The sequence below is a fragment of the Crocodylus siamensis genome, chromosome 8 (assembly GCF_052110815.1).
Source record: "Crocodylus siamensis isolate JL-2025a chromosome 8, ASM5211081v1, whole genome shotgun sequence".
Classification (NCBI taxonomy): domain Eukaryota; kingdom Metazoa; phylum Chordata; order Crocodylia; family Crocodylidae; genus Crocodylus; species Crocodylus siamensis.
The window spans coordinates 59,648,672-59,664,156 of record NC_143402.1 but is presented as its reverse complement, the minus strand read 5'-3'; the positions used below and the strand labels follow the sequence as shown (position 1 = coordinate 59,664,156).

The 15,485-nt window shown below is 41.2% G+C and overlaps 1 protein-coding gene across 5 annotated transcripts in view; it reads left to right on the top strand.

Moving 5' to 3' along the window:
- STX8 (syntaxin 8) overlaps positions 1-11,122 on the top strand; it is a 174,144-nt gene extending 163,022 nt beyond the window's left edge. For all 5 annotated transcript variants that reach the window (XR_016443952.1, XR_016443951.1, XR_016443950.1 and 2 more), the window contains one exon: positions 10,009-11,122. Coding sequence is in view for 1 of the 5 variants with exons in the window: in XM_090060943.1 (XP_089917069.1) it covers positions 10,009-10,076 (68 nt within the window). In the remaining 4 variants the exon portion in view is untranslated. The remainder of the gene's footprint in view (positions 1-10,008) is intronic.
- The last annotated feature ends 4,363 nt before the right edge of the window (positions 11,123-15,485 follow it).

Genomic DNA, 15,485 nt, shown 5'->3' with positions numbered 1-15,485 from the left:
AGGAAGGGTGAAATGATGCAGCCTGGCATGAAACCAGAATGAGAGAGACAACAGGGAAGAAAGGCAGTTACCCAGTATTACTTCCCTGGGACCTCTGGGAGAGGGAGGAGTGGAGCAACTCCAGAATGAGCCACCTATAGCTCCCCCTCAGGGTCTGTAGACATGTCATAATTATACCCTTGCCATAGGACTGTCAGGCTGGCACGTGGTAAAGAGCTGAGAATTGAATGCAGAGTGTCATGTTTGTGTCTGAAACAGGCAGTGACAAGGCAGGACATCACACAACTATGTGAAATGATGCTGAATATCACTCTTCACACTGTTACAGTACCCATCTAGCACTTAAAGATTGGCAGCGAATATGTTACAGAGATTGCCTAGACAGTAACCAGAATCCCAAAGATACCCTTGTGTCAGGAATTAAACTATATGAGCAAAGTAAGTTGAGAGACTTAACTGCAGGTTAAATTAGAAAGCTTTGCAACTACCAGGCAAATGTCTTCTCATTATAAAAAAATTAAATAAATAGCCCCCTACTTGCAAATGATACACTGAAGAGAAATCATCTTAATGTTGTTTGTTTTCTGTAGTCTCTCCTGCATATTCTCAGACAGCTAAAACTCTTGCATGTAGTTGCAGTGTTACACACATCTTTGTAGAAGCCTGTAAGTCCTAATTGATACCATATTAAACATAAGCAGTCAGTATATAGCAAGTATGAAGTGATTTTGATGGTAAACCAATACTCTGATAGAAGCAGACCAGAAAACTTTTGACGCTTATTCAAGAGGGACTTGCCAAAACAAGACATATTTATGACAGAGTTCCTGACTGCTTTTTCAAAGCCACTTGAATTGCTGCCAAATGCTAAACATGCTCAAATTCCCAGGAGTTATATTCAGCACAATGAGTGGATATTTCACAGTAAATATTGGCATGTCAGAAAGCAGGCATTAAACACCAACCTGACAAGCAACAATTGGCTGCTTTGTGTGGATGATGTGACGAGTTGTTTTCATCACTAAGGAGTGTTCTTGCGCAGCAACTTCTGTAAGGCTGGGGTCGTCGTTACATTTAGAAGCACTTCAAAGAAATTGCAGACAAACTTGTAGCCCTGGATGCCTCTGTGGCTTCCATTGCAAAAAATCAACAGTAGAAAACTTAGATCCTTGATAACTAATCACATGTACAGAGACTCATTGAGCTGGCAACAGGCATCCAGCATTGTCTGGTGAAACTATAATGTGATTTGTTGGTTGTGTTTGAGGCAAATGGGTTGGTTCCAGTAGATGTCATCCTCTGCTTCATTAGACAGCTTTAAATACCTCTCATGTTACAAGGGGGGGAAAAAAGAACGGTTGGGTCTTTTCCTATTCTCTAGTGCATTGGTGGCCAACCTTTTTGGCAGGCGTGCCACAAGTTAGGTCCAAGTGTGCCACAAGTTAACACCCCCTCTCCGCCCCCCCGAATACCACTCCCAGTCCCCTTCACCTGTCTGATCTGCCACTCTGTAATGTGACAGTGGTGAAGTTGCACAAATGCAGTACCTGCAGCCTGAGTCGCTTTTAGCTCTCGCAAGCAAAGCGGTTAACTACTGGAATAGGAAATATCTTGGGAAATGGTGTTGCTGTTTTGCTCAGTGGTACTCCCCCTCTAGCCTTGCTGGTACACAAGCAGTCACGACTGTACTGCAAGGCCTACTCTTCTTCCAACAGAACCTGACTGCTCATTTTTAGTAGCCCATGAGAGTTATGGTTGAAACAAAATTGTTCAAAAATTAAACGTATTTTCACAATAACTTAAAACTATTCTTGTATCCAAGTGTTTAAGAAGATCCTGTTTGACATTTTTCACGTTTAAAAATCTCTTTTGGAAAGGTTAATATGTATTACTGAGAGAGCTACTGAAATGGTGAAAGAAAAATATAGATGTTGTTAAGTATTTCAGTAAGTTTATTAAAATTGAGAACTAGAACTGCCCTTTTCATGAAAAACACATATTTGACACCAAGTCAATGACTTCAAAAATTGTTTTTTAAAAAAGTCTGGTTTTCAAAAATAAAAATAAAATAGTCTTTTGAAAACTTCTGCCACCTGTAGAGGGGAGTAAGGGTATGAACCAAAATGCCCGGGCTGAATTCTAGCTTGTGCCTTGCTGAACGGTCTCCTGCAATTCCAGAGGGAACAGATGTTAACCTGCTTGAATATCCTGTTGTGTGGTGCTTTTGCATGTGGCATTAAACAACTTCCTAGTTTCATTCCTGAGGTGGCTACATTTTGGGGGGGATTAAGTGATTCACATATAATGTTGATGATTCACATGTGGGGGGGGAGGTGCATGCATTTGTGTGCTTTTAATTTTATTTAGTGTATTAAGTTCAAAGAGAAGTATATCAGTGCAAGATTATCCTGATCACCAGCCAGTCTGAAATGAACAGAACCTCACTAGCCCAGGATTCATTGTGCAGGGGAGCATGTGCGGTGTTTTGATAGTGGAGCAGCATTGAATCCAGCAGTTTCTACTCCCTAGAGAGAAGGAACAACAAAGGCTTGCTGCAAAGGCCTCGGTGTCACTAATGAAGGAAGGAGAGAGCGGTATTTCTGTAGCTGTGCCTTAGCAGAACTATTGAACCGTTATCTGCATACAGATCTCTTGTCCCTTTCTTCGTGCATAGCTGGGGACAGTGCCACCGTCTTGGCTATTACTGAGATCAAGACATTACATATCAATTTCAACTTGCATATCCATCTAGGTCTTTAAACTTATATGTCACATCCAGGTTGTGTCTATATCTTTGCATATTCTTCCCTCATAACATATCTGAGATTTTTCCCTTTCCTATTCAACATGCACAGAACTTCTCTCTATCTTGATCGCTGCAGTATTGTTCTTTCTGATCTTGACCCATCTCCAGTCTAAATGCTGCTGGAAAGATCATTTTTCTAGCCTGTTGCTTTGACCATATGACCTTCTTTTTGCCTTCTGTCCCTCCATCCCTTTCTTCATTGTGTCAAACATAAGCTACTTGTCTTCACTTTTAAGGGTTTTAACAGCCTGCCTTCACCCTGTTTATCTCTCATTCAGCACCAAGAGATTGATTATTGTCTCCAGTCAACCCTTGGGTACCAGCTTCTTTCATGCCCACTTGTTCGATTTTCATCAAGTATTTTTGTTTTAGGCTGATCTGCCCTAGTACTTGGGAAGAATCCCTTGTAAACATCGGGAAAGCTATCTTGCTTTCTCCTTCAGTTATTCCCTCAAATTTCTCCATTGTTATGAAGGCTTCAACAATTTTGACAAGAGCTAGGCTGTTGTGGTTTTGAAAACACTGCTCATTGTTCCGCTTAATATTGATTCTTTGTGTTCCTACACTCGTCTGTATCCATCTGCAGTTTCTGGTTTAATACTTGCACCATAAACACTTTGGGATGGGGACCATCTTTGTAATGTATTTATTTAGCTCTTGAGCTACTGAGATCCATGACTGATGCTTTTATCACTTAGCAGTTCTTATATATAAAAGTTACTTCCTGGGGCAAACTATAGGTCCATCTTGCCCAGTATCTTGTCACACACAGTGGCAGAGAGGGAATGCTAGAAGGGAAGATGAACAGGATAGGAACAGGGTTTTTTTCTTGGTCCTCTCCCACTTCCAGTCTCCAGCATTTAAGGTCTAGGAAGATTTGATAAATGCTGGACCCCTAAGTTCTATGTTTAGAAATTCCTCCAAGAATTTGCCCAATCCCTTTTAAACTCTTATTAACCTGTTGGTTTCCACAACATCTTGTGGCAATGAGTTCCATGCTTGAATTAACACAATGTGAAAACAAACTTTCTTTGGTTAGTTTTAAACTTGCTGCCTGCTGGCTTCATTTTATGACCCCTGGTGTTCTTGTATTGTAAGAGATAGTAAATAATAAATCCCTATCTACTTTCTCTTCACCACTTAGTGTTTTGTAAACCTTTATCATGTTCCCCCCTCAAGCATCTCTTTTCTAAACTGAATAGGCCTAGCCTCTTTAGTCTCTCATTGTATAGAAGCCTCTCCATACCACTAATCATCCTTGTTGCCCCTTTTTCTCCATATATAATAATATATGTATACTAATACCTTTGAGTCTCCCAGACCCTCTGCTGTTCAGCAGGTGAATTATTCAGTTCATCTTTCTGTTCTTGGAATGGGGAATACCCTGGTAACTCCAGTGTCTGTACTGTACAAGAAACAGGTAGATCTGTCTGAGGGTTGAGGATATTAATAGGAGGGGCACAACATTTCAGCTTTGTAGCACTGCATTAGCCCTTGGATCTGCAGAAGACATAATGGTTATTGAGAGAGACCTCTGTGTTCCTTGCATCTCATCCATACATCTCTAGGATGTTCACTAACAATTAGCTAAACTCTAGCAACATCAGGATTGCAAAAGAGCTGGACTTTCTCTGGCCACCCATGTTTGCTGGTTGATTGTTCCATTGGCTCTGGGCAGACCACAGTTCTCACTTTTGAGATTCCCCTTTGTAAGCCAGCCAAACTCATCTGTATCACCATTTCCTGTACTATCCGTACATCCATCTTGTTTATTCCATTTTCTGTTGCTCCTGTTTTACTTCACAGTTCTTTTAGATTAGATTAGGCAACTATATTGTGTGCCTTGTGAATGCTTCCTTCAGCTGTTCTTGGCAATGGGATATTTATACTTCGCAGCACTGGAGCAAGCACAGATGACCGAGAATCTGAAATGCAAATTATTGTCAAACCATACCATAAGCATTTTTATGACAGCCTGTCACGCATATGGAAACTGCTACTTTAAATGTCCATATCCTCTTTACCTACTATGCTATAGAGGCATAAAATATGATACACGCAACATCTGGTTTCTTTCATGCAAGAGGCATATTGAAATTTGTATAGTTTTGCCAACTTGTTTTCCTGCCCTTCCTGTGAAGAATGACTGGATAAAATAAGCCTTTAAGACCAGCCAGTCTCAGACTTTGGCTACACTGACACATGCCTTACATAGTTTGCCACCTCTTGTGTGAGGAGTAAGTACTTGAGCAGGACTTCTTGAGGGAGGGAGGAGGTATCCACCTGTTTTTTATTTGTACCCATTTTTTAAGGTGCAAGAATGACTTTATTTCATTTCTCAGCCTGTCATGTTGCTGCTGTTGTAGCGAACTTTTTCTTAAATTCTCCTGTTAATTTTCCTGTCACATGTTAGCGATGTTTTATTAATCACCTACTTTCCTGAATTCCTGCCGGGTAATAATTCTGTTTTATATGGAGCTTTTCCTGGGGCTGTCAAAGACTAATTATGCCCCATTAACTTAACTAATTCACACATGTAGAATGTTTTTTAATAAGCCAATCTTGGTTGTCTCTTAATTGCTAAAGACTGTAAACTCAATTACACTGAAACTGCACTGAGGATTTTCACCTTCTAAAACTTCCTGCAGTGCAAAAACATAATGAAAAGCCTGAGAACATCAGTTAAATAGCATGTCTTATTTCCTTCCAATTTAAGCAGCACCATTCACTCCTAACAAATCCATCAAAAATAAAAACTCCAAAATGTATATTAAAATTTAAAAATCGAGACCAGGTTTAAAACATTGGGCACACCTACACGAGGTGTTTACTGTGGAGCTGACACATGGAGCACCCAGGAGCAATAAACTTTGGCACAAAGTATTCCAGAGTTTATTCAGCCTCTTTGATTACATGTGTAGATGTGTCCATTGTGTTCAGTTCATTGGTACTTTTCAAAATTAATGATCAAAGTATAAATTTGCAAGGTAACTTATTTAGTAAAACACATCATTCTTCCCCCTTTGGCAAAACAGAAAAAAATCCATCTGTCCACCTGGCTGTTTTTGTTGATACGCAGCATCCCTTACAGCAATATCTGAGCATTTCTCAAGAACTGGCAGAAGTGGCAAGGTTGCATGTTAGAGACTAACTGGTTTACAGGGGCATGTGCTTTCATAGGTAACAATCCGCTTTGTCAGATGTTAATATGAAGCTAGTATCTGATGAAGTAGGTTGTTGCCTATGAAAGCACATGCCTTTCTGAACCAGTTAGTCTCTAAGGTGCCACTGCCTTACCTTCTGCCTGACTTCAGGTTAACAGTAACCATCTCTTCCTTAAGAACTGAAAATAACCAAGAATATCAGCCTTTTGCTTACCCATCTGGAGAAGTAAGTTACTTGATTTATGGGCCAGAGCTTCACCTAATATAAACCTGCATACCTCCAGTGACTTGCACTAAAGAGCATTGGCTGGCCCTGTATTGGACTTAGTGGGGTCTGAAAGCAGAGAAACCCTCTGGGATTCCTCGGAGAAGAAAAGGCAGAGTGACTTTGGACTGGGGAGAGGGAAGGGGAGGCCTTTTGGAGGCAGAATGAGAGAATTTGGCAGTCAGCACTTTGAGATCAATAGTGTTTACAGTTTTTGTTACATGTGGCTTGAAGGGAGTAGTAGAGGATGCTGAGTAAGCTTCCTCAAACAATTAAATTCAATAAACAGCTGGCATCCAGTAGAAATTGTTTGGAAATGTTCTATTTCTGAATTGCTCTACGCATGGATCTGGTGCTTTCACTTTCTCAGTGCTGAATGCATTTCTATAGAAATAGGATCACACAGCTGAAAAAAACCAAACCATTTGGTCCGGTCATTCCCCCATTCCCTCTCCCCAATCCAAGCATAATGTCAAAGGGAGTAATAGCATAATAGAAAAGAAAACCTAAATTTGCGTGGGAGGTGAATTTGCAAGGGAAAAAAGGGCACTTGAATGTTATTGAAAGCTGAATAAGAGTTGCCTAGTTTAAATCTCACTGATGCCTCTGAAAATATCCCTGGAGTCTTTGTGTACAAGTGGCTAGGAGTCTTCGAAGATGTCCAGGGTTTTTAGACACCCAGTCTAAACTGAATATCAGTGGAGGGTTTGTGCCAAATATCTTAAAACTCCTTTGCAAATATCAATCAGAAAAGTTTTCCATACAGCCATAACAGTGATGTAAAGGGCCTGTTACATTCAGGATTTTCTTAATTAGGCTAAAAACTGAAACCCAAGAATGTGTCTTGTACTAAACTGTTGCCCCAGCCCCTCCCCCCGCCCCCCCTCCCCCTGAGCATTTTAAGTTACTAAGGAGTTGCACCAAAACAGAATTTGACAAAAAAGGTTTACTTTCTTCTTACAATGATTAAAATGTCCCCAAGCAAGTAGTTTATAATACAGCTGTGAAAAGTGTGTGTGTGGGGGGGGGGAGAGGAGGGTTTTTGTTTTTTTTTAAGTAAAGGAAAACAAATGCTACCTGAAACACAGGACTGCATTCTGATACTGGCTTCTATGATATTTAGATTAAAGCAGCTTTCCTAGGAAGATAAATCCATGCCTGGTGCATGAGATATTGACTGCATTAATCTGGTGACTTGCTAGTAGCGCTAAATTCAGATATGTACTAGCACCCAGCTATGAAAAATAATGTTGGTGGCAACTCCATTTCTCTGGAAAAAAATATGCATGGCACTGAAACAATTTCTGCACAGAAAACATGACACTGTTTATGAAGAGCCATGTCTAATATTCTTTTCCAGTTTGGAAAGAGGATTTATTTTAATATATCCTTTTTTAATTGCAATGAGCTGGACTTGTAAATATTGCATGTGGTTGAGTAATACTCATCTGTTAGCAGACCAAACGAAGGGACGTTTTTTCCACGCTTGAAGACCTGATGTGGTTCACACAGCTCTGAAGGGGATACTTGAGAGCAGATATTGAAGTAAAAAAAAAAGAAGAAAGTCTGTTTAATAATTCAAAGAGGGCTAAATCTGAGGAGAAGCCAATGTGTGCTACACTGTTGAGTGAAATGCATAGGACATTGTGCAGTTAGCCAAGAAATTTTGCCAAGAGTTTTAATAATAGGGGATTTATTTTTAGGGGAGAGATGGGTTTATCATCAACATTGCTACAATGTACTCCTCTTGCAAGATGTGAAACTAATATTTCAGCTAAGAGAAGCAGCTAATACCCTTCGAAACATAAGGAAGATGAAGTGGTCTGGCAAAACTAGTTCCATGTAGCTATTTATTTATTTATTTGTGTTTTATTTGTTAGATTTATATGCTACTCTGCAAAAAAGACTCGGGGCAGCTTATACTAAAAGAGAAACAAACTTAAACATATGAAATAAGAGAGAGGATTATGTAGCAACTCCCATAACAGTACTCCAATTTAACCTTGCTTTGCTGAGTGCCAGCCCAAATGAAAAAGGGCCTTGCCCACTGTCAACTTAGCTAAGGCTTTCAGTAGTTATTTCTTGTGAATCTGAGTAGGTTTTAAAGACACCTTGTTTCACTCTTTTAACGCTCTTTTTCTGGCTAGGGGTGAGGAAGTAGTGTTGTTTCATACCTGAGCAAATAAATTGTCACAACATTTTGTGAGCCTAGCCCAGTATTTACAGCATCTCAGCTAATAAGATTTTTGGAAAGGAAAAATCACACAAACATGCATCTGCTGCAAGGTTTGGCATAGCACTTGTTAGATTCTTTATTGTGGTCATTGCTCTTTGTTTTCCACAGTTTGTGTGTATGTTCAACAAAACTAACTTTTTGCTTTGCAAATAGTTTCTTCCCTCAGCAGTAAAATTACCTGTATATCAGCAGCAACTTCATATGCAAGGACCCAGCAAGCTTGCATGGCCATGCAAGGTTGTCAGACCACCCTGGGGTGATGCCAAGGGGTGATACTTAAGAGCCCCCTGTAGTGTTGCCCTTTGTGTGTGACCGAGGCCAAAACAGAGGGCCTTTCCTTTTCTTTTCATTAAGATTCTTTTGAATTTAATGTTGCTTGTCAGGGTGGAGAAGTTGTGTGGGGCAGCCCTCTGTAGGAGGGGAGTTGCAAGCTTGGACAGGTCATTGGGGGAGGAGAAAAGGATCTCTCTGAGGATGAGGCAGGGTAGTGGGAGTTGGATGGACAGGGGGTGGTGGAAGTAGGAAGAGATTTCTTATATTTGATTGTAACTGGTGGTTGAGAAGCATGGTTGGGATTGGCCAGAGCAGTGGTTGTCAACCTTTTTTGTATCAGGACCCATTTGTAAACTTGGATGGCTAGTCCCCACCCAGTGCCCTCACTCCTGACTTGCTGCCCCCTGCACCCAGGCCCCAGCCCCCCAGTATGTGGGGCAGGAGGTGGATGTATGGAGGGCATGGTGAACCCCAAGTGGCTCCTTGCAGGCTGCAACTCTGCCAGCCAGCAAGGGAAAAGCCAGTTTCCCACATTTTCTCCTTTAAAGGAGAATCCATTTTTAAAGTTTGTTTGTGACCCTTTCGTATATTCTTGCAACCCACACACAGGTTGAGAAATGCTGGGCCAAATGGTTTGCTTGTAGGGAGGGATGTAGTAATTGGTTGGGCGGGGTGGAGTTTTCAAGTTTTGGGGGCTGTTTGGAGAATCTACAGTTGTTCATTCTCTGTGGGTGGTTTATTGTAAGCTGCTCTGTCCATGTGGGACAGTGCAGGATATAAATCTACAAGGTTTCAATACTTTACTTTGTGCAGAGAGAGAGTGCTAATTAAGGGTTCTGGTGGTTCTAAGAAGAAAGTGCAGTCTTGCGAAGATTTAGGCACGTTAGTCCCTGCTTGGAGTCTGTAGAAAATTGGTACAACTAAGCAGGTTCATAAGTCTTCAGGACTGGGACCCAAAGTAGGGGATGTCTCTCTTTAAACATGCACTCTTAGCGTGGCAAAAATAGTGGTCTTAGTATCAGCCTTGAAAGCTTTAACAAATAATCCTACCAAAAATAGGACTTTGCAGTTAAAATACTGCCCAAGTATCAACTTGAAAGCATCTGGCTTTAGTTCTAATTGAAAATTTTTTGGCAGTTGAATCCTCTAAATAGCACTTTCTTTCAAGGGAGAAGTAAAGGGAGAAACTCTAAAGGAAGTTTCTTTTAAAAATTCCTTCAGATAAACCTAAAGCAGTAATTTAATTTTGTTCTGTTTCTTCTAGGAATGCTGGTGGTGATTGTCTTGTTGCTGATTGCGATAGCAGTGGTTGCCGTCTGGCCAACAAAATAATATGAATTCAGGAACTGTCAGAGATGCTGCATATCAGTGGTGGAGTATGGATGACACCAGAGCAGAACAAGAGTGCAAACACGTTTTGTGTTTTAAAATAAACTCAACAGTATTAGAATGAAGCTGTGTCTGACATGCATCAGTTTCTGCACAAAGTCCATAGCCAGACAGTTGTGGCTACCTTGAAAAGGGCTCCTTTACTACCTGAATTTTGTATTTAAAGGAGGCACAACTGGAGATAGACACATTTTTTTTTTATAATTTACTCCTTGATGCACCCATTTCTAAGCAAATGATCATATAGATCTGCCATGCCCCCTCTCCCTTGTGTCGACATCAACTGTCCTGAGGGTTTCGATTTTCTATAAACTCTTAAGACATGATTCTTGTAGTACATACGTGGAGTTCTTTCACTCTAGTGCTTCTCTTGAGAATTAAGACTTTTCATCTTACAAGGACGTGAATGTTTTAAAGAGCTCATTTATACTGGATATCCATAAAGTCTGAGAGCGGGTATAACCCTACAACGATGTCTGATGGTAAGGTGGAACGGGATTGATTTAGTATTTCAGATAAACCTTAGAAGTGCATTCAACTATGACTCAGTTTTTGGCTGTTGTGAGAATTATCAGTGTTGATCTCCGCAAATAGAAATGTAAATAGCTGAGGGTCTTTTCAAGGTTTAGTACAGCCAGGTGCATGCAAGTGGAAAGCACTGCCCAAAATGTTCTCATAAGGAGCTGAGACTTTCTGGTAAGTGTGCTTTAACTTGTACTGAGGCAAGTTTTAACACAGCCAACTAAACTGCAGAAGATAAAACAAGAGTCCATGTACTAATCTCAAGCCCAGATTTCTGCTTCTCTTTCTTTTATAATGTTCCACAGTTTGTTAAACCTGTAATGGAAAATACAAGTATTTAAAACTCATTAATGAAAAAGAAATGCAATGCTTATTTCTGGCCAAAAACTATTATTTTCATATATGTGCCAACTTGATTGAATGGATAGAGCAAGCAATAGCACTGAATAAAAGTCAATTTGTTTATATATTGTTTTCTACTGGCTTTCTTTTTTCCTACTATGTCTTAATAGTTTCATGTTTAATTTATTTTTTAATGTTGCCATTATTTTGAAATGTCTTTTTCACATGCATTTTAATGGTTCCTGTAGCCCCAAGCTAGTCCTCACCTCATGCAATCTCAGCACTGGATGATATGGATTTTTAAAATGAGCATTTGGTTCTTGGCACTGACAATCAAAATCCTCCCTTATAACATCTTCTGCCAATGTGCCATAATGCAGGCAAAGATCATCAGGTATGCAACTGGACTTCTTTGCATTTTCAGGGTCCATGACCAACTTACTTTAGAGCAGATACTGAAACTCTAGTGGTTATATGTGATATGGCATGACAGGGACACTAAGAGCTGAATGAATCTAAATCACTAGGTTTAGTTGATCCAAATCCAAGATGCAATTTAAGACGCAACAAACAACGGAAGTAAAAGGCAATAAAAACAGATTCTAATTGTACGTCAGAAGTGGAGTAATAGCAAGGAAAGTATAGGTCCATTACTGAAGCAGAAGGCAACCTAGTAACAGATGATGCAGAGGAGGCAGAAGTATGTAATGCTTTTTTCTTTTTCTTTTTTTTTAACTTCAGTCTGCATGAGTAAAGTCATCTGTCAAGTGACAAGTGCAATTGGCAGCATGATAGCGAAGGAAATAAGTAGCATGGAGTAGTGGAAAACAGGTTAGGGATTACTTGGAGAAGCTGGATGCTTTCTAGTTGACAGGGCTGAATAGGATACACCCAAAAGTACCGAAAAAATTGGCTGAGGTAATTTCCGAGCCATTAGCTATCATCTTTGAGAACTCATGGAGGTTGGTCAAAGTCCTGGTTAACTGGGAAAGGGAAATAATATTGCCTGTCTTTAAGACGGGGAAGATCCAGGGAATAAGCAACCAAACAGTAAATCCTCTATGCCTGGAATATTTGTGGAGAAGGTCATCAAGGAATCTACTTACAAGCACCTGGAGGAGAACCAGGTGATAAGGAAGAACCAGTATAGATTCACTATAAGTAAATCATGCCTGAGCAACTTGGTTTCCTTCTATAACAAGGTAACTGGCTCTGGTGAGGGAAAGCAGTAGATGTTATATATCAGCAAGGCTTTTGACATACTCTCTCATAACATTCTCATTAGTAAACTAAAGAAATGCAGCTTAAGTGAAAGTACTGTTAGGTAGAAGTATAATAGGTTGGATCATTGTGCTTACTGAATAGTCATCAATGAGTTAGTGTCTAGTTGGGAGGAGGTATCAAGTGTGGTTCCCCAGGGATCTCTCCAGGGTATGGTATTGTTTATTATTTTCATTAAGTCTACAATCAATCAGATGAAATTCAACAAGGGCATGCAAAATCCTGCACTTGGGACAGAATAATTGCATGCACAAATACAGATGGGAATGATGGACTAGGCTGCAGTACTACAGAGCAGGACCTGGGGGTTACAGTAGACCTATGGAAGCCAACCTTACTGGCAGGCATGCCACAGATTAAGCCCTGCCTGTACCCTTCCTGAAAATCACTTGGATCCTCTTCACCCGCCTGATCTGCTGCTCTGCTTTCTGCTTCCTGCCCCCTCTACCATCTGCTGTGGGCCAAACATAGAAGTTCTCCAGGGCACTTGTGACGTGCTACAGGTTGGCCACCCTGCAGTAGGCCATAAGCTGAATATGGGCCAAGACTGCTGATGCTGTAGAGGAAGAGAGATTACCTAGAACATCCAGGTTCCAAATCATGAAGAGGGCCCTAGAGTTGATACCAATGGGCTTCTACAAGCATGCAGGGAGCCTGCTCCAACGCACGGGAAATCCAGCACGTCAGAGCAGACCCAATCAAGTCTGCTGGCGTACAGACATAGATGCTCTCTGGCATGTCTTCCATATCACGTGTATCCGTGTTCCCATGCATTCCCGTGCTGAAATAACGGTAGCAAAGAGCTTTGAAATAAAACACATTCCATAAGCTTTAGTTCAAAGCTCCCCACTGCCATTTTTTCAGCACGGTGGTGTGCAGGGATGCTGATGCATGTGACATGAGAGTGGTTTCAATTAGCACAGCTCGCTAAGTAAAGCACCCAGCACCACATCCCAAATGCATATAAAAATGCCCAATGACTTGAATTTCCTCTTGTAAAAAAATGGAGGCCAGTGCAATGTGTTATAAACTTGTCTTTCTGCTTTTCTAAGGAAGCAACTCGGACTAAAATGGTCACAAATAATTAACATAGAGTAATTATTTGCCAAACCAGCTTACCTGAGGACATGATGGATTGTCTATCACCTGTAGGCCCTAAATTGAGACTGGATAGCTTTCTGAATGAAATACTTTCTAAATGAAACTCACTTACTTGGAGGTTATGAGCTTGATTCAGGCAGAGGTCAAACTAGATGATCATAATGGTATCTTCTGGCCTTGAAATCTGTGAAGACAAGGTTCTCACCCTAATGTGATTATAATAGTTTTGCTCGGCCCAACTGACTTGAAGCAAGAAAATAAAGCAAGGTTCAGAAACTAGTGTAGAAAAGGGCTGCCACTATTTTAAAAGGTGATCTACAAAGCTGTCTATTGAATGTGTTAATCTTTTGACTACCTCAAGGGAAACTTAAGTGAGGAGGGCTTCAGCTACACCATGGCTGGTTTTCAATTTCAAGCAGATGCAAGTAAAAAAAAATGCCAAGCACCTCCTAAAGCATCAGGTACCCAGATAGACTTGGCTACCTATCCGAGAACCATCCTCGTGAGAGGAGTTTCCGTGTCCTGTCAGAAAAACTCATTACACTAAAAATCTAGACTACTTCCTGTACAAGAAAAATTTTTATTTTGTCCTATCAGCATTGTGCTTCAAAACCTCACACTTTTTGATGTATTTATCTGCACAACACTCTTCTGAGGTAGGGAACTGGTAAACTAAGGCCACCCAGGAAGTCTGTGGTGGAGCAGAGAATTAAACGTAGGTCTAAGTCCTAGACGAGTACCCTAACCATTGAACAGCCTCTTTTGTCTTATTCACTTAAGAGGTGGCTTCAATAGAAGATGCTTGCACAATGGTCCCCATGTCTACCCTCACCTTAAGTAAGCATTCGAGGGTGGTCATTTGTGGCTCTGCCAACACAACACTCAGCCAGTGCATTCAGCCAATGAAATATTTTCCTCCTGAACAGGGTCCAGTGTCCTGCTCAAGGCAGGATCATGCCTGACTAAACTACCCTAGTTGGATGCTGACAGCCCTTTGTACCCCAGGCTGGAGTGTACCAGGACCCAAAGAGGAAATTCAGAGCCAACATTTCCAGGGTTGGAGATGTCACAACTTCTCTAGGTAGCCTGTTTCAGTACTTGACTACCCTCATGGTTCTTCCTAATTTCCAATCTAAATTTCCTCTGCTGCAGTTTGAGACCATTGCTCTTAGTCCTGTTCCCTGGGGCCACCAATCTCATCCTCTCTATAATTACCTTCCAGTTATTTGAAGACTATTACCAAATCCCCCATCAGTCTTCTTTTCTCTGGATTAAATAATCCTTGTTCTTTGAGTCTTTCCTCACAAGTTGTTTCCCAGGCATTCAGTCTTTTGTTGCTTTCTGCTGGACTTCTCCTAATCTGTTCACATCTTTCTTGAAGTGTGGGGCCCAAAACTGGACACAGTGCTCCAGGTGGGGCTTCACCAGTGCTGAACAGAACGGCTGGGTTGGTTTTCCCTTTTCTGTTGCTTTATGGGCACTGCCCTTGGGATACAGCTTCCTGGAGTCATTTGCTGCAGAAAAAGGGAATTCTCCACTCTGGACTCTGTAAATTAGTTTGAAGATGGGATGACCGTGGGGTGTGGACAAACTGCAGCTGCTCTCACGGACCCCATCTGTACCAGACGCAAAATTCCCTTTCCTAGGGGGCGGCAATCAGATACTGACAGTCCATTGTACCCCAGGACTTGAAGAGCTACTTGAAAGTGCAATGGGCACATTAAGAGCACCAGCTGGTTTTTTGTGTGAAGCAGTGATTCCCAAACCTTTTAGACTCAAAACACCTTTCCATAACTTTTTAGAGTTTAGCCATACCCCATTTTAAAAATGAATATATAGTCTCTTATTCATTATTATTATATCATATCAAATGTAATGTAAGTACGATACTTGCCCCTGTAAGTTGCTGGCAGTGAATGCTCCCCTGGCTCCACCCAGCCACACACGTTTGCTTCCAGTGTGGTAACTGGACACCTTGCACCTGGCTCTAGGTCACCTCCGGGAATCAGCAAGCCAATTTCTGCCCTTAGTAACCCCAGGGCTGCCCTCCCCCCCTGAAATCCAGCCTGGGCAGCTGCAACAAACATCCAGAGACACCTGAAGGCA